The sequence below is a fragment of the Mytilus trossulus genome, chromosome 9 (genome assembly GCF_036588685.1).
Source record: "Mytilus trossulus isolate FHL-02 chromosome 9, PNRI_Mtr1.1.1.hap1, whole genome shotgun sequence".
NCBI lineage: Eukaryota > Metazoa > Mollusca > Bivalvia > Mytilida > Mytilidae > Mytilus > Mytilus trossulus.
The window spans coordinates 49,185,011-49,210,595 of NC_086381.1; the positions used below are offsets into that span (position 1 = coordinate 49,185,011).

General features: G+C 31.0%; 2 protein-coding genes across 2 annotated transcripts; one reads left to right on the forward strand and one right to left on the reverse strand.

The window, feature by feature from the left end:
• The first annotated feature begins 702 nt into the window (after positions 1-702).
• LOC134683052 (uncharacterized) lies at positions 703-6,336 on the forward strand. Its single transcript, XM_063542094.1, has 3 exons — positions 703-890; positions 2,593-2,820; positions 4,506-6,336. Exons 1-3 carry the CDS (start codon positions 800-802, stop codon positions 4,814-4,816), a joined length of 630 nt encoding a protein of 209 aa, XP_063398164.1. The 5' UTR covers positions 703-799; the 3' UTR covers positions 4,817-6,336.
• A 7,493-nt stretch (positions 6,337-13,829) lies between these two features.
• Positions 13,830-22,980, reverse strand: LOC134684706 (uncharacterized; the record flags this gene model as incomplete). The annotated part of the gene is made up of 4 exons (XM_063544010.1): positions 22,956-22,980; positions 18,936-19,078; positions 18,343-18,512; positions 13,830-13,911 (listed from the first exon to the last, which is right to left on the reverse strand). Coding segments are annotated over exons 1-4 (420 nt in total), but the record flags the coding sequence as incomplete, so codon positions are not given.
• Positions 22,981-25,585: the final 2,605 nt, after the last annotated feature.

The following is a 25,585-nucleotide window of genomic DNA, read 5'->3' on the forward strand; positions in this document are numbered from 1 at the left end:
TTTATACTTCTTAAACAATGCAAGTGATATGAATGTTAGCTACAAATGCACATAGATCAAAGACATATTCAGATATTTTGTTATGACAAGTAATGCTAAGGAATAACTTGAACTCCATTGAAAAAGTCTCTGACCCGCCCCCCTAAAAACAAAAAACAAAACAAACACAAAACTCCAACCAAAAAAACAGAAATATATATTAAAAAATTAATTTTCATTTGAATATTACGATACATAAAAAGATGGCTATGTTTCTTTCTTTTTATGAATACAGATATTAAGACCCCCGCCCAGACCCTCATATATATAAACTCACACAGAAGATTTTCAAAGATGCCAGCGATAATTTAAAGTAATTTAAATTCTCTTAATATTTATGTTTTTAATACATTCATTTGTCCCAGATGCTTTCAAAGCACTCCTCTATAGATATCGGAAGATGTGGAATGAGTGTCAATGAGACAACCCTCCATCCAAGTCACAATTTATCAAAGTAAACCGTTATAGGTCAAGGTACGGTCTTCAACACAGAGCCTTGGCTCACACCGAACAGCAGTGAGTCTATAAAGGGCAATAAAAAATACTAGTGTTAAACCATTCAAACAGGAAAACTTTTTACTTTAGTTTATTAATTTTCATTCTGTTATTACATATATATACTCGTGATTGTCTTCATGAAGATTATATTGAATTGTAGACCCTAAACAGTGGACTTCACTGGACGTGGTGTCTTCCATGGAATGTAAAAGGAAAAACAGTAAAATTTACATTTGGTGTGGATTCTGGATGGGATTGCGTTATGGCATCAGATAGATGTGCAGTTGAAATACAAATAGTCTCCCTAAACAAAATATCACAGTTATGTCGATCCACAACTTTAAGGCCATATAGTAATGTCACAAGTCATAAACAAATGTTTATTTTATTTAACAAATAATTTATCAATTCAAAAATTATTTTTTTTATGTTTTTTTTTTATAAATTAAAATTAATCATGAAAAGAGACTTCTAAAATAGTATGTAATTATGTTAATATTTTTTTTGTCAGTACGAAATTTAAGTAGTAGTTGCATGCACTTCAACTTAATGCACACACACGAAATGAAATAAGTTCCTTTGTGGAAATATGGCCTTTCATAAGGTAAGTATGATGTAAATTTTCTAAGCCATAAAACAGAAGACAGATCAAAGAATGAAGAATCAAATACGAATAATGACATTAAATGTATGTTTCATTATAAAATGTAATTCTGATTGGCTACACTGTAATCTAGATTTTTACAAATATTAGATGCAGCACTAGCATTAATTTTCGTGCACTGACTGTTGCATTTCTTCACCAACAATGTAATTATATTTAAATTTAAACTGGCTAAAAGTAGGAAAATATCAGGGGGAAAATAAATGAATAAATAATAAGTGCGGCCTTATGTGAGTATGTGAGACGCGAGTAAAACATATGTTCTGCCTCAAACTTCATAGATATCCTACTGTATCATGCATGTGTTTTGAGTGATTGACTGTTTATTTTGATTAAAGTCAGAGGCATTACCATTCGGCAAACTTTGGTAGAATCCGTTACTCCCATTCTATCCTTAGATGACTCGTCTCCACTCGGCCAATTCCGTACCCTCAATGAGGGTACGGAATTGGCCGAGTGGAGACGAATGAGGCATTACCTACTTTTGCAAGTAGGATAACTGTTGTACTGACCTTAAAATGTTAACAAATCTAAAATTATAAGTATTATTATATAAACCAAATGTTGAATTTTCATTAAAATCCTATGTTGTGGTACGCTACACTCATAGTGCTGGATAAAATTGTAGTGAAAACTAGCAGCTTTAGAGGTACGTACAATAGGTATTATTTCTGAAATTTTCCAGATTTATTTATTCTGGTTCTTTTATATGGTTTTAGATTTTGCTCAATGTAGTTGCTAACATCATTTTCCTTTGTGCTTAAGTAAATAATTGTCTCATTTGCAATCATATCACATCCCCATATTTTATATCAATTGAACATTAGGAATAAGACCATATCTACACGCTATATATAAGATGAAAAAAGTCTTGGTCCCCCTCATTTAAAAAACAACAGCAACAACAACAATCACACAATTTAATGTTCAGTATGGTGTGTGTTGTCTATATTAAGGAGGTTTCCTACTCAGTTTCAAAATAACCAGGATTTTAAATGACTGTTATAAAAAGGTGGAACTAATTAGAGAAACCAAAACAGCTGGAAAATAATATGTGTCAGTGTGCTTGTTTATGACGTAAAGAACATTGAAAATTTGGCGGGAAACACTTTTCTCTGGATTTTCCATTCCTTTAACATTGGCCTGTATTTTTCTTTAAAACTGTGAAAAAAATAGAATTTAATAAGTTTATCAAAAATGGCCTTTTTTAAGGTTTATGGAATGAAAATATGAAGAGAAAAATGGGATTAATGAACACACATTTTAGAAGCACTTTGATGGATAAAACAAGAGGATTCCGAAAATCTGACAAAATATCATTACATGAGTAGCAAACCTCGTCAAGTCTTCTTCCCTCTTACTTAATTTTATAAGATCGCATTAACTTACAGGATATTCTACTACTACACAGTCATACCAGTGGTCATCATGGAGTTCAAATACTGATGTTGTTGACAATGATGTTTCCTCATCATCTGACAGTGATGACCACAGTAGATTTCCGATAATTATACTCTGTACAGTTGGGGGTATAGTTGGACTGACTATTTGTTGCACGTGTTGTAAGAATCTTTGCACTTCCAAATCTACAAGACGGGAGGAACCTTACTTAAGACAAGGTATGACTATTTTTTTCAGAGAAGTTGAAAAAGAGGCGGAAGTTACACATGTACAAAAGGGACACAATCAAAATTCATAAGTCGAAGAGAGACCTATAAAACCACGGAAAAAAAGACTAACAATCAAACAGACAAACACCATTGTACAAAACACTAGTGATTATTTTAGTAAATAATTTTGTATGATGTTAATGTTTTTTTTCCCCATTTAATAAGGGACTTGTCGTTTTAAAATTTCCTTGTTCGATATTTTTGTTATTTTGGATATGTCTATTATAAATTACTAATTACTGAGTCTGTTGGATTGATCATGCTGTTTTTATACATTGTTATATATGCTCGCTCCGTCCTTCGGTCTAACATTTTTGCTCACATTTTCTTTGTTATTAGATACACATAATCAAATTGAAAAGAGTATTCAAAATGAAAAAAAAAATATTGTGATTTTAAAGGTTGTTAAGATAACATTAAATTTAGCAATGTGTTAGTTAAAGTGAGTGCCATCCCTGCTTTTGAAGCACGCATACAAACTTAATTCATTGCTTGATCAATTGTCGTTTGTTAAACATGGCAAATTTTGATTTACATGATCTGGGCGGACATTAGAATATAATTGATAGGATTTTTATTTTACTTACAACAGGTCACCTTCGGACCCCATTCTAAAACAAATTGTTGCAATGATTCTTTACCGTTAGAGAGCATGGCACGCACTCTACACGTGACAGTGATATTAAACGTCCCCATTATGACCGTACGTTTTGGGAAATTATACAGCTTTCTCTGCCAAATGTATCTTTCTTTTTTACTGCCTGTCGGCTGAACACTGGTATGACCATTTGTTTTTATAACCAAGTCATCCTTGGCGTCAAACAGATGTCAACAATTTGTATAACGTTTAGATGCTTATAATATATTTATATAAAATTATCGATATTTTCTTCGCAATGATTTTTATGCACCTATTTGTCAGACGTTTTATGTTTTTTTTTTGTCCGTCTGTCGGTCGCCCAAAACGTCTGACGAAAACTTGAAAAGTCATAAATTAATTTGCAATAAGCTTTGTTAAATTGTTAATATCTATTAACTTGAGCTCCCTTTCCTTTTTTTTTTTGATATATTTTAGATTTTATGTTTCCGAGTTATGGTGTTTTATTTGTTAAAAAAGTGATATAAACCAGTTTTCGCACAATAACTCAAATAGCTTAATGTGTGGTTTAATTAATTAAAAAAAAGGAGATAACCACATTTTCGGACAATAACTCAAATAACTTTTAGTATTTTTGTGAAACTTATGTGGATTGTTTATATCTATTGAAGTAATTATTAAGCTCCCTTTTGATTTTATAAATTTTATATTTTCTGTTTCCGAGATATGTGATTTTGATCATAAAAACGTTTTGTTTTTTTTTCGATGCTTTGAGCAGTTTTTTTTTTATGAAACTTTGGTGACTAGTTTATATCAATTAAATAACCCCATTGGTTTTTTTTAAAAGTTTATATTTATTTCTGACATTGAGGAGTTATGCAACTTTATTTCTTTGAAATGCGATTGGTGTATCATCTCCTCATGGTGCATCTCTTTCTTAATAGATACAGTATATCTACCAGCTTAACATTACATGATCAATTTGTTCAATTTACTTCCAGATTTTAAATATTGATAAATATATCTTTCACTTCAGAAATTAACATGCACAGCCATATGCCTCAAAATGATTTATATAGAAGGAGATCTTATGAACCTAACGAAACACAGAATATGTTAGACAGTCAGATAATAGAACCAGAAAGAACAGCATTAGACCCGTTAGCACCGCCATTGTATGATTCAGTAACCATACCAACGGAAGAAATTTTTACTTCCACTTCCGGTGATAACACGCATGTAGAACATCGAGACTCTCCTGAATACAACATCAGTAATAGAACTCCTATCGTTACTGCCCCTCCATCATATGAAGATGCATGCAAATATTATCAGCTGAATAAGTAGTATTTAGGAACCGTATAAGACAACTTTTTTCTATATCAATGTTTCATTTCAACTAGTACCTTTAACATCAAGGTCAGAATATGCAGAATATTTGTACCAATCGATTAATACGAGGAGGCAAATATATTATACAAGAACGATACCAGCCTTACTTTCACAGGGTAATAACTGATATTTATGTTAAAGCTTAGCAACTATGATATATCATATTGCCTGGCCACGTTAAGGCAGAAGCCGTGCTTTAACTTAAATAAGAAAGATGACTAAAGACTGAGAGGGAAAGAGAACAGGAAAGATAATAGCATACAAAATCATGGAAAAAACCAGTACAGTTTTATAATAACAAATACGTAAATATCGTTGATAGAAAAACATTATCTTCATATTACCTAGTCAGTGGGCATCATTGATATTGACATATTCGTGTGGATTCAATGGCGATAAGAGAAAAAAAATCATTTACATATAAACCTGTGCTCTTAAAATAATCCTAATACATATCGGCCTCTCCTCTCTGAAGGAAAACGTAAGACATACAAATTTCAAATCAGCAGCTGTACTTTCGATTAGATTTCATACAGATCGCCATGTGTGCGAAGAAATGTTGTATAGTAATGATGAAGAGAATATGGATGCAATAAACAAAGTAAAGTTTTGAAGAATGTCGATGCAATAAAAAAAGTAAAGTTGCGGAGAATTTCGACGTAATAAAGTAAATTTGTGAAGAATGTCGATGCAATATAAAACAAAGGAAAGTTGTGAAGTATGTCGATGCATTAAACAAAGTAAAGTTGTGAAGAATGTCGATGCATTAAACAAAGTAAAGTTGTGAAGAAAGTCGATGCAATAAACAAAGTAAAGTTGCGGAGAATATCGACGTAATAAAGTAAATTTGTGAAGAATGTCGATGCAATATAAAACAAAGTAAAGTTGTGAAGTATGTCGATGCATTAGACAAAGTAAAGTTATGAAGAATGTCGATGCATTAAACAAAGTAAAGTTGTGAAGAATGTCGATGCAATATACAAAGTTAAGTTGTGAAGAATGTCGATGCAATAAACAAAGTAAAATTGTGAAGAATGTCGATGCATTAAACAAAGTAAAGTTGTGAAGAATGTCGATGCAATAAACCAAGTTAAGTTGTGAAAAATGTCGATGCAATAAACAGAGTAAAGTTTTGAAGAATGTCGATGCAATAAACAAAGTAAAATTGTGAAGAATGTCAATGCATTAAACAAAGTAAAGTTGTGAAGAATGTCGATGCAATAAACAAAGTAAAGTTGTAGAGAATATCGATGCAGATAAGAATAACGTTGATATCAAATTAGAACTTAAACACGCCGCATTACAATAAAGACAACATAAATATACCACTGTTCATTAGCATGATAAGGAAAGCATCTTCCATTTATAATTTACTTTGACAAATTTAAATACTCAAATTGTGTTTGTATTTAATATTTACTAATTGTTTTATATAGTTTTGTTTTCCTATTCAATTTGAAAATACCAAATGTCAAGGAATGTGTTAACTATATATAGGTATTTTATCATCGATGGTAAAAAAAAATTATAATGATAAAGTTTGATAACCCTTATTCTGGTAGAAGTTTTCAAGATACAAATATAAAAACTATTAGAAACAATTCTGCATAATAATTTCCATATCATGACAAAAGTACCAATTAAACCAACATCTTGAGAAAATGGTACAATACATAAGGGACACATTTTTCTAATCAAACACAAGTCGACCTCAAAATACAAAAAAACTAAACGTTCTTTAAAAAAATAACATTTACAAAATTAAATTACACAAGCAGACATGCATATGGCAAACACCTTACATAAAACAATCAATAAAAATACGCATACATATTAAGAGTTAAGATTTCCCATACGACGAAAAAGTTTGATACGGGTCGAATTTCAAAGACAAGGTTCTAATTTACTTATTTTCAAATCGGAAGACTATTATTGCATGTAATACGATTGTCAATGATTTATCGATGTACTAGACACAAAACAGAAACTATACAGTTTATTGCATGGTTTTCGAACGCGAGAAAACTTTTCCATTTAATTATAAAAAGGGTCTGATATAACAAAATTATATACAATTTATGCATGCAAACCAAACGCCTTTCATGTTTACTTTGGAAAACAAACGAAATAAAAGATAATTTGACAGCAACCTATTACATCAACTAGATTACATGTTCTGGTTTTAAACGGTTATAAAAAATAAATGTCGAACTAAACAGATATATGAAGATGTGGCATGAGTGTCATCGGGCCAACTCTCCGTCAAAGCCACTGTTTAGTCAAAGTCAACGATTATATGTCAAAGTATATAGCCTTCAGTACAGAGCCTTGATTCACACCGATCATCAAAATCACTAGTGTTAAACCACACAAACAGTAAACAAACGGTATGATATATATAAAAACAAGGTACGATTTACACATATTAAACAAATCACTAAAATCAGTATCCTCACTTAGGCCAGGTGCAAATAAATGAAGTCCACATGTTTACCAGCGTCCATCTGCTATCCCTCTCCAGAGACGTAAATGTAAAATAATACAATTATATTTTCTTGACTGAATTACTAATATACTTGTTTGTATGCACATTGAACGACAAATTTATTTGACGTATATAATTTTTCTGACGTCAGACACTCAAATCAATCCATGTGTTCGTTGATAGTAGATGTTTTTGTGTCCTGTTAAATTGTTCAATTTAAAATTGTTATACGATGATGACTGATGTACCCACATTTTGACTATTTTATTAATTGTGACTGTTTATTTAACGCATCATGTAAATGTAGCGGAATTTGATGAGACTGTTATTAAAGTGAGAGGGTTAGCGCTATAGAACCAGGTTTAATCCACCATTTTCTACATTTGAAAATGTGTGTACCAAGTCAGGAATATGACAGTTCTTGTCCATTCGTTTTTAATGCGTTTTGTTATTTGATTTTGCCATGTGATTATGGACTTTCCAAATTGATTTTCCTCTGAGTTCAGTATTTTTGTGATTTTACTTTATACTATTTTCTAGATTTTGACAGTTATTGCAGGGTTCATTTTGGTTTATTTATTTGTTTCAGAGTTAAGTGTTGCGACCATTTCACTTTTTTTCATTTTTGTCACTGGAATATTGTCTGCATTTTGGTCGGATTGTTGCCTCTTTGGAATATTCACAATTTCAATTCTCATTTCTGATATTTCAACAGAATAAGAGAAAAGACGAAAAAAGCAGTCGATGAAAAGCACAACGTTACACAATGACATTATGTAGGGCCGGGGCAGATGTGTAAGTAAATACACAGCATCACGTACTCAGTGTAAGATGTTGACAAAAACCAATATACAAACCGATAAAAGCAGTTTTCAAAGACCTTGAAACAGTCAAATTGCTAACCTTTATGAATAAGTTAATTCATAGAACACATATGTTCACATGGATCGTACTTGTGTGTACTTTATCATTAAAATTAGACAAATATATACACTCTTTATTGTTGACACAGACATAATAAAGGCAGAGGACTAGTACATGTGTACTGTATACAATAAATGCAAAATAAATGACATAACAAAAAAAAAAATTGATAAAGATAAAAATAACTAACACTCTTTCTATAAGACCACCAACATTCGACCAACTGTAGACAGACTTCTTTATTTGTTTATCACATTTTATGTCGGGCAAGGGATAAGATATTGGTAGCCGACAAATATATTTCATTATGCTAAATAATTTCAAAAGTTTTGTAACAGCAAATATTTATAACACAGAACGTGTTTGTTAATGACGCTGCCATAGTACTGGATAATAATGCTGGGTATACCCTCAGGGACTAAAAGTTCACTAGCACAGGTATCATCCCACTTGAGGTAATAAGATAAGATGTAAAGTTGTAATACCACCATTTATTTCCCCTTATTTGTCTTTGTTAAATTGACACTTTTAAAAAAATGTACAGTATTTACCTTATTTCAACCAAAGAAATAATTTGCATGTATAAAGTTTAATTCTTTCCAGTGCTACAGTGAAAATAACACACTACATTTCATTGCATATAAGAAAGTAACCATCACCGGAAGTAACCAACACATTTTTTACCCTGTTATTTACTGGTTACCTGCTTTGGTAACTATGTAGCCTAACTTTCCAAAAATATTTTATAAGACCATCAAATCAAAAAGGAATGATGCTTTCAGACACCAAACAGACATGTCTATTACTCAGAAAAAATTAAGTGCATTGAAATGCAGGGTTAATTTTCTACAGCTGTTAAATTCAAGGGAATATTTTTTAGACCTACAACCGGATGTGACGTACCATGATTTGGTGGTATTACACCTTAAAGAGGGGCGAAAGATACCAGAAGAAGCATAGTTGATCTATTATGTTTTTAGTACAACAACGTTTGAAAATCCTCTGAAAAATCGTTGTATTTTATTAACAACTACCAAATACCATTATTAATGATGGTGTGTAATTTATAGTACAAGATACCTAACTATGTAAATGGTTATCGGCTGTTAAAAAACAAACCTTAGAATATAAAATACGCGTTGTTGGTGTGTCCGTAATAAGAATATACTGGTAAGGAATACTCAGGTATCGTTCTATTAAATACCAGCGAGTATTCGAATATAAATTATTCACCGAGGTGACATCCCTACTTTAAAGTATAAGTACACATGTATGATATAAAGTATACATATCTATCAAACCATTGAAATTTAAATTAGCTGTGCTTCTTTTTTTTATTAATGGAGAAAAAAAAGTAAAATGTACACATGGTATAATCTTTGAAGAAGCCTATTGTTATAATTTGCGTCAACTGATTACTATATAAATCTATTATAAGTTGTTCTTTGTAGATGTTCTTTTTTTATTAGACCTTCTAGTTTGAAATCTTACGCAGTCAAAATATATAAACACGCAAACAACTGAGACGAGAAATGTAGCGCCTGTCAATCCCATTGTCTTTGCGGACGTTCTATCTTCATAAACACTACGTAAAGTTCTTCTATATGCTGAAAATAGAAAAGTATAAGTTCAAGCTGTTTTTGTGTAGAAAAAAAGAAGATAGAATTACTAGTTGACTCAGTAAAATATAATGAAAAGAAATACTTTGCTGTCATACAAGTTAGAGGTAAAAACAAAATGGGTCTAAAACCAGGTTTACGTAATCATTATTTAGCAAGGCAGGAGTATCACTCCTGGTATTTTTTTGTTGTGTTTGGAATTTTGATATTGCCATTTGACTCTAACTTTCATTGAAATATAATTAACTATTTTCGTCAAAACTAATTTAATTGTATTCTATTAAAACTACTTCTTACAAGTTGTATTTTTCCGATTAATCGTTAAGTCTTCTCTTAATTGTCGAACTTTTGATGTAACATCGATACTCGTATCACAGGGTTTGTGACAATATGTTACTGCATCGAGCTGGATTGGGTTTAAACAACTGGAATGACATGTAAGATTCGCTGGGTCAACTGAAAAAAGATATCATTGTATTTGATTAACATCATTTAATTGACTGTGTACATAATTACATGTGTCAACACACAATGTTTGGTATGCAACCAGGTAAACATGTCATGTTTGTCCAAGAAGCATTTGTAGAATCTTACAAAATTGTAAAACAAGTGTCTCCAACTCTAAAAAAAAAGAAAAAAGAAAAAATGGGAGTGGTTATAAAACACCGCCATATATTACTATAGGGCATTCATATTTCAAAAACAACAATTTAAATTGTAACTTGGTAAACCAGTCATGTTTGTCAAAGAAATAATAGATTTTAACAAAAGTGTAAAATAATTGTCCCCACCTCTTTAAAAAATACATGGGTTACAAAGCACCGCCGTATATTGCTATAACGCGTTTTTATTTCAAACAACAGTTGATGTAAAATGTATGTTGGCTATCGACTAGTAGAGAGACACAGATGATAACAGAACTACGTTTGACAGAACTATATATAGCCTCGACCCTATCGTGGCTGAAACAACTTGATTCTACCTGTTTCCAATGTACATGTATGGGGGTCATTTCTTAAAAAAATGTCAAAACAAAATCTATCGAAATACTATTAATTTCGTTCGTTTATATTTACTTTCAATTTTACATTTCAGAGTTTATTATTTTATTAGTCTCAGCATGCTCAGGGATAACTACACATTCGTTTCTGCGTGTTTAATTAGGAAGTGTTGCATATTTATGATATTAAAGGAGCACTAGCTGTCAAATTCATATTCACCGATTCTAATCAAATTCTCGTATTTGATTTATAACTTAAAACTTTTATCAAAACTATTAAAAGTCTAAACAAAACAATAAACAAGGCACAGACACGAAAATACTTAGTTTCATTTCGTGTGTATTTGAGTTTAGTCTAATCTAATTATTTATCGAGTTGACCTTTATAGTCATCCGATGATCACATAAGCGATGTAAACATACATATAGATATAAATAGATTGAGCAAACACGTGCTGTTGAATTATTCTAGGTCTATTTAATTTCATATTACAGATAAAAAATAAATGTTTATCATCGTTTTTACCTGTATTACAATGTTAATTTGTGGATCAAATCAGTCAATCAAGTGATTTACCTTTGTTTCACTTTCAATGTTGACATTCTCTTCCTTTAAATAACTTTACACATACAATTCACGTATTATCCATCTCAGGCTATGGGGTTAAATTATAGTTCAAATGCATACAAATTAAATGACGTCGAATTATTTACTTTCATTTATAACTCATAATTGATTTTTTTTGCTTATTTTGACAAAATTGAATCTTATTGGCTACTAAAAAGGAATTATTATTATTTCACTATTTGCATTTCATAACTGATTGAGCTAAGAAAATCAATATATATGGTTATTCATATGTCTCGTAGCTAGTGCTCCTTTAAGGTACATGTAAACATGTAATTTCGACAGATTAAAAGAAATAGGTTGTCCTTCTGTCATGAAAAATATTTAGATTACACATTGACCAAGTTGTTTTAAAAAATCTCTATAAACCATGGGCTATTTAAAAATCCATTTGTTACTAACAGGTAGACAATTGACGAAAAACTGTATGATATTCAATGCATTAGGTATCTCGGCAAGAATGACCAGGCATTCTGTTATTTTAAGTCTATTTATATTCAATTGATGTAACTGTAGATGTTATCTTGTTTGTTAATCGCTACCAATACCTTTTCCAATTTACTATAAAAAAAAACGAAAAAAAAGGATCATTGTAACCCAAAATGGTTCGCTTCGATCGAGAATAAGATTCGAAAATGTTGAGCAAAGTTATTCATATTTCAAAAAAGATTAAAAAATGATAGAACAAATGTATATGAAAATATTTAGAACAAGTCTTTGCCGACGAATTTTAAATGATTTATTTTGTTCATCGAGACTTTTCTCGCTGGTAAACTAATGTTCGATCTTTGCATATAATTATTTCGAACGGTTTGTTTAAGCAGTTTATTATCAATTTCTTATAATAACACACATAATGTTCAACCCACCATTTAAAAAAAATATGTCCTAGCTGTACCAAGCCAGTCAAATAAATGTTGTTATCTCATTATTCGTTTCTGTGTGTGTTGCATTGTCTTTGGTTTTTTTTTTGGGTTACACTTTATTGTCTCTGTTGTTCCGTTGTTTTCCTCTTATATTTGGTGTGTCCCAGAATTTTAGTTTGCTACCCGAATTTTTTTCTTTCAATCGATTTATGACTTTCGAACATCGGTACACCACTGTTGCTTTTATTTCGCACATATGTTGCTTTACTTACATTTTACTGAAATAGACATACTGTCAGCCACTACTTCTGTGTAAACTGTGCAATATAGAATAATCAATTAAAATGTTTTCAAACGTAGCCTTTTCACTTTGTGAAAATACTATGGACATGCATACTTCTACCTAGCTTCATAAAATAAAAACTATGTTGATGACGTGGTTCTAGATATTTAAATATTTTAGTTTCATGCCACACCCAATTGATACCTCTATCGTCGGAAGAATTTTTGTTTTTGAATTTCCAAAATAAAAACGCTCGCTAGTATATAATTGTTTCGCCTGTCATAAATTAAATCTTGGGGCAAACTGCTTTCTTGCCACCCCTTTTCAAAGAAAGGACATTTTAGATACTGATTGAGTGTGGCCTCACATATCACTGTTGAGTTTACATATCCCTAAATTACGTGAAATATTTGTTTGATCTATAGTTCGTGGAGCCTACTAATATAAACATCGTTTAAATAGTTGATTGTTAATCCGTTGCTTTGTTGGGAATACGGCCTCTAAAATTATCAAAATTTGAACAACCTTGTCGAAAGCAGCTGAAATTTCATTGTTAAATTAATGACGAAATACAACAGTCAGCAATCAGTCTTGAATTATTTGTCACAATGTTGTTATATATATAGATGCAATTGTTTTGTATTTGCTTTCAACAAAGAAACTACTAAATCAATACACTCATTTCTTCATTTGATGCATGTATAATATGTATCGGTTTGTGAATATTGTTTTACAGTCGTCAAACACCAGTTGTGATTAAACCAGAAGCGATATATGTTCAAAAACTGTGTAAAAATCCCTTGTTTGACAAGAAGTGGCTCATTCTGGCTAATTTTTCTTAAAAGTATTAATTAAACAAAGAAAGTTTGAAAATACTTTTTTAATAGGAAAGAACATATTATAATTTTCATTTTATTTCCGTAAATATATTTTCTATTCGAATACACTCATATATTGCCATAACAATAGCATCATCTACTTACTTGTTCAGTGTAATCGAAATAGCTTTTATTTTTACTTTTGTAATTTATTATGATAGATTTAAACTCACTCTGTGAAAAGCGCACTCGAGTTGATATGGGACTATATAGAATTGCTGGCTTATCTGAAAGGTAGTATCCTTCCCAAGGACATCCTCCAAGATTGTGTGTGTCGTAAACCATTAACCAGCCTGCATCACTTGCACATCCACCCCAAACTGAGTTTATGTAAAAACTTCTATAAATGTTCAGAAATCCTTGAATTCTGTATAAAAAGAAATAAATTATGAAATCATACAGTATATCAGTACATAAAAATGCACAATAACGGTAATTTTAAGGATAGTACATGTATTATAATACTTCCTATCAAATAAAAACAATTTCGGTCGTGCGTTTGTTTGATGTACCTTTTTCAATTGACTTTTATAGCTCGTCCTTTTGTTGAACTGTTAAACCACTGTCAACTTTAGAAGGAGTGTGGGATTCTGCCACAGTCTGTAAATAAACTCATCATAGACACCAGGATTAAATTTTATATTACCGCCAGACTCGCGTGTCGTTTACAAAAGACACACCAGGGACGCGAGAATCAAAAAAATGTTTAAAAGGCTAGATAAAATGAGAAGTTTTGTGTATGTTACTGTCAAAAGTTAGAAGCCTGTAATTCCGTTGTTATTTCTTTTATGTGTTACATATTTGTTATCGTTCTGCATTTTGTACATAAATAAGGTCGCTAGGTTTCACGTTTTAATTGTTTACATGTCTTAATTTTGGAAGCTTGTTCATTGTTGAAGGCCGGACGGTAACCTATAAACATTTATAAATGTGTGTCAGTGGTTCTCTTGAAGAGAGTTGTCTAAATTGAAATCATACTACGTCTTCTTTTTTATAAAGCAAAAGACAAATGTTCTATTAAAAACGAACACCGTATTACTCATTTGAAATCAGGTATTTGTACAGAAAAAAATGTTTGATTACTATATGAATATTACTAGTGCTAGATTCGGTCGATTTAACCAAATATGACCAAGGCAATTTATGGTGTATATGTTCAATATTATGAAGAGCTTGATTGAGTATCAGTATGTATTTTTGAAGGAACAAGATATTTAAGACGTTTTAGAAAAGCCTTATTTGCAAGATGATACTTCTCAACCGGATTGATTCCACAAGAATAAGATATATTGATAGGAATAATGAATGTGACTGCTATCACATAATATGCATAAAAAGGCAAACTCAAACAAATTACTGAACGCAGAGGAAAATCAAATCGGAAAGTCCCTAGTCACGTGGCAAAATCAAATGACAAAACACAACAAAAACACACGGACCACAACTGTCATAGTCTTGACTTGGTACAGGCATTTTGAAATATATAAAATGGTGGATTAAACCTGGTTTTATTGCGCTAACCCTCTTACTTTGTACGACAGTCTCATATATTTACAACGTTGCGTTAACTAAACAGATATAATGAATGCAATAGTCATAAATGAGAACAGTAGTCTTCTCCGTGTTACAATTTAAAAAAAATCAATTGCACAAAACGACTCAAAAAGCATTTATCAAATTAAACACACATTCACTGCTTTGCCTGCCTGACGTCAGAAATATTTATAAGTCACTAGGAAGAAATTGTGTCGTTTAATAATGATCTGCTAGCCTTCCGGAACATCTTAGATCATCCCAGTTTCGTTGGGATTTGTTTTGCAATCATTAGTTCTACATTGTGTTTGGTAAACATGGTACACAGTTTTTGTCTTATCTTTTATTTTGTCATTGTCAGTTTGATTTAGTCCTTTGAGTTTTAAAATGCATTTGTTAAAATACAATATCAATACATTATATTCAATACGGTTATTGCTGCAATTACATGTGTATGTTTGATACAACTCAGCTTTAAATAACGAAATGTTAGTTCCATAAACTCTAGTTTTGACTGTTAAGTTGTTCATTGACATATTGTGCTCTTATTTCTTACTTTTTCAAGAGGTGACTACACCAATGGGTCATGATGATGAAATCGAGAACATAACATGTTTTTTTTTTTGCGTTATTGATTACAACAAGGTTCGATTCAATATAATATAACATAATACAAAACGAAAGAAAAGAAAACAAGACAAGACGGAAAACAATTGTTTACACTAAAAATATTTACGCAGTCGAACCCAGTCATTTCAAGGAAGTGATCAGCTAAGTTTCATCTCATTCTCCTGTAATGACATCCCTTGTGCTCCCTTGCTTTAATTATTTAATCTGTCACGTGCAGTGTATATATATGCGTTCACACGAGTAAAGGAAAAGTAAAGAATAACGGAAGTCTAACAATACTATCAAATTACAAGTGTAAAAAACCATAAGTAAATTCAAAGTAGAACATTTAAACCAGTAACCAGGTATAATATTTGACATCCAATGAAATTTTAAGTAAAACAAACCGTAATACTATCAACCATATAAGATACACAATACATATTTCGGTTACAACTATCAAACACTACATGGTTCATTTTAAATCTTTATATAGGAAGCCTACAAATGTTGTTTGTTATACGAACGATTTTTTTTCTCACAAAGGATAATGTTTCAATTCAAGAAGAAATCTTATTGTAAATCTGTAATTAGATCAAACTTACAAAGCCAACCACAACAAATAATTCCAAACAATTTTGAATTTTATATGTACAAATAAGTTAACGAAAAATATTAATATTCTTCTTAAATTTACAAAACCGATATACGTAACCTGAAGCACGAAAATGAATTTCAGAAATTGAAAATTAACTTGAAGGCCGTACGGTGACCTATAGTTGTTAATCTTTGTGTCATTTTGGTCTTTTGTAGATAGTTGTCTCATTGGCAATCATACCACATCTTCTTATTTATATCAAATGTATGTGTGTTGTGTTTAAACTGTTTTGATCTTAGATTGTGTTTACGAATTGAAATGAATAAGAAGCATACTTAATCGCAAACTTGATCACTTACTTAACTTGGTCAATTAAATTCCTCCATAATAAGCCTAACATAAATTCAAACTCTCTAAAGCCAATTCGCAATCTTGATTATTATTACGAGCCCATCCGAAACGACACACATTGCGTAACATTAGCATTGTTATAGTTTATGTTGCAGAGTATTAACTGTAGAAAGAGATAAAGAGTGTGTTAGTCTTATAATTTTATAATGGTGAAATACTTTGGTAAGGTTTAAACATTTCCTACGTATTAAGCATTTGTCTGTGAAAATTAAAGATTATATAGTGCAGGAAATCCCTCCACGAGAAGTCTTCATGGATCAGTTTAATAACCATTTGAAATGTCTGCTCAGATAGAATAACTAGTGATTTAAATGTTGATATGTTCGTATAAATTAATTAAATTCTGAATAAGCTTTTGAACGCTTTTAATCTGAAAAACTGATTACAGAAAGTTTCGTCAATAGGCATAATTTGGTCATTATCTAACATGTCTAATGTAAATTAAATAGCTTCAATATATGTCATCAAAGTTGATAAACAATCTAGTGATCACGATGTTACATCATCTTTTTTAATTACCCCATTCAATCTGAAACCAAAGATTTTCAAAGAGATTCTTGGATTCATTTAAAAGAACATATCAAGACTCGGATTTACTAATAAAATATTACGAATAGAATATCGATGCATTGTCATTCACATATATTGAGTACAGTAATGATCCAATATCTAGAGTTTCAACTGAATACATTGATACCTTTCAAACCTGTCAATAGTATACCAAATTGTAACCATGATAAATCAGCAAATTGAGTAATAATATATGACCATTTACGCTTGAAAAATAAACAAGAACAATAATCTTCAGTTTCTACAGATTTTAAAATGCAAATCAATACATTTTACAACTAATATTTAATCGATAAAGAATTAAGGCTAATGCTTCTTTGGAAAATATTTCAGATATAAAGAAAGGCAACAGTAGTATACTGCTGTTCGAACATTATAAATCGATTAAGAAAAAAACCCAAATACGGGTTAAAAACTAAAACTAAGGGACACCCATCAAATACAAGAAGAGAACAATGACACAACAGAAACACTTAAATGCAACACACAAGAAACGAACGCGTAGATAACAATAGCATTTTTAATACGGCCGCAATATATTGGTATGACGTTAGTTTCGTCGTCGTCGTCGTTGTCGGATGTCATCCTTGTCGTCATCGTCCGAAGTCACATGGATATTCGCCCTATACCATTAGTTTAAGTGAATAGAAATCACTGAAATTTGAACACAAGGTTTATGACCTGAAAAGGAAGATTGGGATTGATTTTTGGAGTTTTTGCCCAAACAGTTTAGGAAGAAGGGCAAAAAAGGGCCAACATAATCATTTTCTTTGGTTTTCGCACAATAACTTTAGTATATGTAAATTGAAATTTATAAAATTTAAACATAAGGTTTATGAACACACAAGGTAGGTTTGGATTGATTTTTGGAGTTTAAGTCACAAGTGTTTAGTAATTAGTAATCCATCCATCCGGAAGTGTCCTTAGTTCAGTGATGATGAACGCCATACAAATTTCCAAATTGTACACAAGAAAAAAAATTAAAATAATACTACGCCATACTAATTTCCAAATTGTACACACGAAACTTAAACTAAAATAAAACAAGACTAACAAAGACCAGATACATGGACATACCCATAAATTGAGAAGACATTTGTTGGTATATTGCTTGACGAATTCTGCAAATCTGTATAACTTGAATTCTGTAGCCGTTCTTTGAGAAACCAGTCAGTCTTGTTACTTTCCTTTCCGTCAAATAGGAAGAATGCAACCTCTGTACTATTTTTGTGAATGGCCAATCGAACCTTTTTTTCAAAATTATATATGAATTGAAAAATTAACAAATGCAAATTGATTTAACCAATACAAATTTTTATAATTAATGCAACTTTATATAATTAATATGTGTATTATTTCTTAAAATGGTATAGTTTATTATATAAAAAAACTTAAAATTTGTATGAACGCATTTGTTTTCAAAGAAATAAAATAGTTTTCAGAAGCACCTGTATATCTAGCAACACTGTTTATGGAGGCAACATTTTATATTACATTTTATTTTATTTCTATTTTACTAACTTCAAGTTCAATGAGTTTGAGTCTTATGTAGACAAATCACGCATCTGGCGAATAGAATTGTAAGCATGGTAAACTCTACATTTGCTTTATAACTATTTGATTGTACATCGATCTTATGATTTGAAATATTTGATACTGCTAACATATACCTGATCAATTCCAACTGAGGTCCATTTATTCACGATGTCCGATTTGAAATGTTCTTGGATTGGATGCGTTAAAGACTGTGCTTGTGCGTTGTCAACATTCAAAACACTATCGCCAGTGTAGAGGTCATAAACATTTCCAGGCCCTTCAAAATATATCAATTTAAAAGTAACGTTAATGATATTTATGTCATGATATAGTGACGTTAATATTTTAAATTGATTAAATTATCAAATACTGTATCACCCCATTATAATGTGTGCAATTTTGAATTTTTGATTTTATTTTTAATATGAATGAAAATTTGTAATTTACTTTCTTTTCTGATAGCTGATATAGCCTTAATTCATACATGTTGTGAGTTTATCAGATCTTCAAGATTGGGCAATGTAAGTATCATGGGCCTTTTTCTTATGACCGTCCGTATTGTCATATCCATCACAAACATTGGTCCGGAAACTATTTGAATATATTTTCCATCTTTTATGTCGCATTGACAATGTCATTCAATTTTAAAGTCATATGTAACCTCAAATTAAAAAAACAAATGATGCATATATTTTTTATAACTAAATGGATAGTTTTCATCTCAATCTGAATATAATGCTTTAATTTGTCCACATCAAGAAGAAGTTTACTTTTTTATATTCCTTGCTCCCAGGAAGCAATTTACCGACGTGTTTTCCGTATGCAAAATGACCTTAAAGTTGAGCGTGACCCTCCTCGTAAAAATACGACGATCGCAATACGCATTGATCCGACATTAACTTAAAGATGAATAATTATCTGATTGTACATGTCAAACACGTGCTTAATATCAAGGTTTGTTTGTTGATCTTTTACGATAAGGTGACAATCGGTAAACTACGGCTTAAAAACATGTCAATCCGTAGCTGATATTTGTTTTTCACCTCATAACAGTCATAGAGAAACAAGATGACGATCATACGATATATTAGCTTAACAAATGATAAAAATCGTGCATAGAACTAAGTTTATGATATATACGTGCATTGATTTTAGAAATGTATAATCATTATTTTGCACCTTTCACTCGATTCATCTGACTTAAAGAAAACTTGAGGCGAAAGGCACCTGCTCTTGAATGACACGAATAGTTGGCTTAATGTACATGTGTTAGAGTATATACTCATATGGTCCGACCATACGCGTACGGTCCGACCATACGCGTATGGTCGGACCATATGAGTATACGCATATGGTCATGACCATACGCGTATGGTCAAAATACTCATATGGTCCGGAACATATCTAATCCTACGTAATACGTTTGATTATTGTTTATTTCAATTTTTAATTAATTTCATATGTACATAGCAATTAAGTTCCAAAATGTTTCATACTCACAACTACCGTATAAAAAGTAAAATCACAAAAATACTGAACTCAGAGGAAAATCAATTAGGAAAGTCCATAAGCACATGGCAAAATAAAATAACAAAACGCATCAAAAACGAATGGACAAGAACTGTCATATTCCTGACTTGGTACAGGCATTTTCAAATGTAGAAAATGGTGGATTAAACCTGGTTCTATAGCGCTAATCCTCTCACTTTAATAACAGTCTCATCAAATTCCGTTATATTTACATGATGCGTTAAATAAACAGTCACAATTAATAAAACAGTCAAAAAAAATTACGCAAATATTTAAGCTATAAAATTGGTTTAAAATGTTGCTAAACGAATGGAGTACAAATCGTAATTTTTTTTCAACATACTTTCTACTCATCTTGAACATGATTATTATCCGTATATACATGAAGCAGGATAACAAAAAGCCAGGGCAACAATTGAAAAATATCGGATGCTATGCAGCAAAGATTTACACTTTTGAAATTTATATTGAGGATGTAAAATGAGAAAAAAACACAATAACCCTAACAAAGAAAAAAAACCCAGCACAATGCCACCAATGGGTCTTTAACACAACTAGAAAATATTTTTAAATACATTTGCAAAGTTATAAGCTATAGATTAAAAAAATGAAAAAAAGGAATGCATATGCTATATAACATATATCATTAAAAGTTAAGAGAAGACAAAATATATATATATAGAACCAAAAGCAACTGTACGCAGTAGATTCTTCTTGCGGTAAGAAAAAGAAAGCACGTAGTTACTTTTTTATAAGAAGAAGTTGAAATCTTTATCAAGCCATTGGTTGATATAATCAAAAGATTAGTGCGAATAAAAGCTATGAAAATCTTTTTATGCATTTGATTAATTAATGTATTTCAGCCTTGTTAGGTCATTCAGGATGCAAACAATAATTAGGCCGCTAGTTTTATCGTTTAAATGTTTTACATTTGTCAATACGGGACCTTTTAAAGCTGTCTATACGGTATAGGCTTTCCTGATTGTTGAAAATCGTACGGGTGACCCGTAGTTCATCTCTGAATGTCACTTATCGTGAATCTGTGCATAAAACATAAAATTGTGTGTATCTACAGGTAACGTTATCGATATTACGTTATGTTTCGGCCAAGTGAAGAACTTATATGTTTGTCAACATGCATGAAACACATTCTAATTTTAGTGACTATATAGAATCACATGTAGGTTGACAAATTATTATCTACCTTTGTTGTTTCATAAACTCATAACTCTTCCAAAGGAAAGAGTGTCGCATGAATAAAAAATTTTAGACAAACTTTTGGCTTATTAATATTTTTTCGATACCATCAATGTCAAGGTAATTGTTCGGACTGGCTTTGTGGTCATAATTGTATATATTAACAATAGTATGTAGTCGTAACATAAGTGTGTCAACGTCTATTTGTGCTGTCTGTAGTCGATACACGATGCTTGTTGTTATTCTACGGCTTACATGCTGTGCCGACAATGTTCCCCTTTGATGAGTGATTTTGTTAGTAATTGTGTTGTATTTTTGTCACGTCGTGTTGTCACATTTTAGCGATACTTTTTAACATTGGTATATAAGCGGGAGGTTTGATTAGCAATTAAACCGTATTCAACCCACCTTTTTGTTTGTTAAAATATAGCTATTAAAATATATTCAATTCCAATTGGTTTAAAGCGAGGTTGTCTATTCATGTTTGAATACAAGCCGATCAAATATGAAATGTTTCGTTCATACTGTATAAACAGCGTATCGTTTACACAATTTAACAATGCTTCGAAAAGACTAACAAACGATCGCGATATAATAACGCCTGCAATCATTATTAAGTCAGTACGATATGGTCAGTTACGAAAAAAACCAAAACATAATTCCACACAAATTAAAGCTCATACGAGTCTTTTTAACTGCCATAAAATGCATAAGTTTCTTAAATTATTGCAGAAAATGTTCAATCACAATACTTAAAAGTATGGCCAAACATACATTATGATAGAAATATTTTTACAAAGCATGACATTTGTCGGATACATGAACTCTGAGGGGGAAATTTACACTCCTTCAACATTAACCATCTTTTAAAAACTAGGTATGCATTATGTGACATCCAAGATCTTTTCAATATCTACATTACCGTTTTAGATATACTTTATCTAAGAATTAAATAAAAATCAAAAAAATATATAAATTACACTCGTCACATGCACTGTTCTGAATTTACCTTCATCCAGAATGATCATAGCAGAATGTTTGACTGCCAAGGATGTTTAAGAGCCAGAATAGACAAAGAGCTAAATGAAAAAAACGGGACATACACACATAATACTTTATTTATTTATAAACGGACAATTTAAGAATTATTTTGTGTAAAAATCATGTCAGAATCGAATTACTATAAATGAAACAGTTACTGTAATTCTTTGACTTTTTTCAGTTTAGAGTATAGTACATCCTTAACAGAAACAGACTTTACGAAAAACTATATAACAAAATCAAATTTGGTAGTGGTTAACTTATTCAAAGATACATTTGCGTCTGAATTCTCAATGTAATATCTATAACGTTTTTTTTTAATAATTTACAGTAGTTTACAATTAATGCAACAGTACAAACATATTCAAAATGTTAAATATACCTACCTCCTGTTGCTACTTTGAATACCATATGCCAACCTTCCTCGCAAACAATATTTAGTGTTAAAAGCAACTCACAAAAGCAAACCATATGCACAGTGTTCATGATCATTCGAATATATCAATATTAAGTAAAAAAAAAGTTATTAGAACTACATGGATAATCATCCTTTCACATATGCTATAGTAGAATATTGGATAGTCATTACTCCATATGATTCCAAAAAGCTCTATCGTAGCAGGTTTAAACAGTTTACCTTTTAATAATAATGATTGATTGAAAACATAACCATAACAACGAAGACTGTTATCTTCAACAGCTCCCTTCCTAATTAAAATTAAAATTTGCTAAACAATCAAATTTTCCAAAAGTCGGTGAGTATAAACTTAAATCGGTTGCATTCACATTATATTGAGTAGTAAATGTAATTATAAAATGTATTTATTTGTATTATTCGATTCCACAAGTATTTTCAATTGTAAATAGCTTATGCTTGTTTTATAAAAAATAAAACTGTGAAGTTGACCGAATATTCTAAATAATGAATCATTTCTATTCAGATTAGACTTTGTCAATAGTATACACATATTGACAGGGTGTGGGGGTAATATCAAGTTTGTTTGTTCCTAAGATACCAACTATTGCTCGAGGCGAAGAATAGAAAAACTAGAGGCTCTCAAGTGCCTGTGTCGCTCACCTTGGTTAATGTGCATATTAAACAGAGGAAACAGCTGGATTCATCAAATAATTGTGTTTTGGTGATTGTGATGTGTTTGTAGATTATACTTTACTGATCATTCTTGTTACATACAATTTACTCTATCTGTAACAAACTTAGCCCTTTATTTACAGAGGAAAGCACTTTGTAAAAACTTACCAAAATTTACCAAATTAATGAAAATTGTTAAAAAATTACTATAAAGGGCAACAACTCCTTGAGGGGTCAACTGGCCATTTTGATAATGTTGACTTATTTGTAGATCTGAATTTGCTGAACAATATTGCTGTTTATAATTTATCTCTATCTATAATAGTGTTCAAGATAATAACCAAAAACTGCTAAATATCTTTAAAAATTACCAATTTGGAGGGCAGAAACCCAACAACCAATTGTCCAATTCATCTGAAAATTGTAAGGCAGATAGATATTTACTAGATAAACAAGTTAACCTCTTGTAAGATTGCTTTAAATGCTTTGGTTTCAGAGTTATAAGCCAAAATCTACATTTTACCCCTTTGTTCTATTTTTAGCCATGGCGGCCATATTGGTTAGTTGGCCGGGTCACCGCAAACAATTTTTAAACTACATACCCTAATAATGATTTTTGCTAAGTTTCGTTAAACTTGGTCCAGTAGTTTCAGAGGAGAAGATTGGTGTAAAAGATAACAACAATTTATGAAAAATTGGTAACAAATGACTATTAAGGGCAATAACTCCTTAAGGGATCAACTGACCATTTTGATCATGTTGACTTATTTATAGATCTTACTTTGCTGAACATAATTGCTGTGTACAGTTTATCTCTATCTATAAAAAATTTCAATATAATACCCGAAAACGGACAAAATTTCATTAAAATTACCAATTCAGGGGCAGCAACCCAACATCTCAGGTGAGCTAAAAAATTACAACGAGACTCGCAATATCCTCTTCTTTCACGGTATAATTTGAAAACGATACATACATATTTTAACATATTAAAAAAAAAGTGGATTAATTGACATACATTACTTAAGCTATTTGTGATATAGTTTCGGGAGTAGAAGGCTGAAGATATTTTGTAATCAATTCAAATTAATTGCAAGTATGTTTCCTTGAAGTTTGGCCAGCTTTAAAACTAGGTTTAATCCACCCTTTTCTGCATAAGAAAATGCCTGTACCAAGCAAGGAATATGACAGTTGTTTTTCATTCGTTTTGATTTTTTTGAGCTTTTGATTTTTCCATTGCATAAGGGACTTTCCTTTTTTAATTTAACGTATGATAACAATAGTTCTTTAAAAGGTTCATTTTTTTAAATCAACAACAAATAAATTAATAAGTTGTAAATATTTTCAGTAGGATTTCCTGAATTCGAAATTTACCCCAAAAAAAAGGGCCCACTGTTAAAAAGACGGATAAAATTCACAATAAAAATGTGATTTCCACTTGGACAACTATCCCCCATGTACTTAAATGTAGGGATGATTAAAAATATAGATCACCAACGACCTTTAACATTACAATTAACCAACAAAGATTCCGTAAAGTAAACTTTAAAAAGTTTTCGATTGACAAAGTGATAAAGGATAAAGCGGTCATTTGACGAGTGCCACATGTGAATCAAGATCTGCGTACTCTTATGGAGCTAATGGTGGGGTTAGCATCCCTCAAAATATTTTTTTCTATGATCTTTTTGTGAACTGTTGTTTCGTCTTTGAGTCTTTTTCTTTTCCCCATGAGGTTTGAATGTAACTTTGTGTATCTTTCGTCTCTGTTCAATATTATTCGATACATTCAATATTGTCTGATGTTATTGACCTGCTAAATAACATTCTTATATTGAACACAACAATATAAAATCGACAAATAAACAAACGATCACTCAATCCTGATATTGTTTTTCACAGTATGACTGATCATATATTATAAGCGTA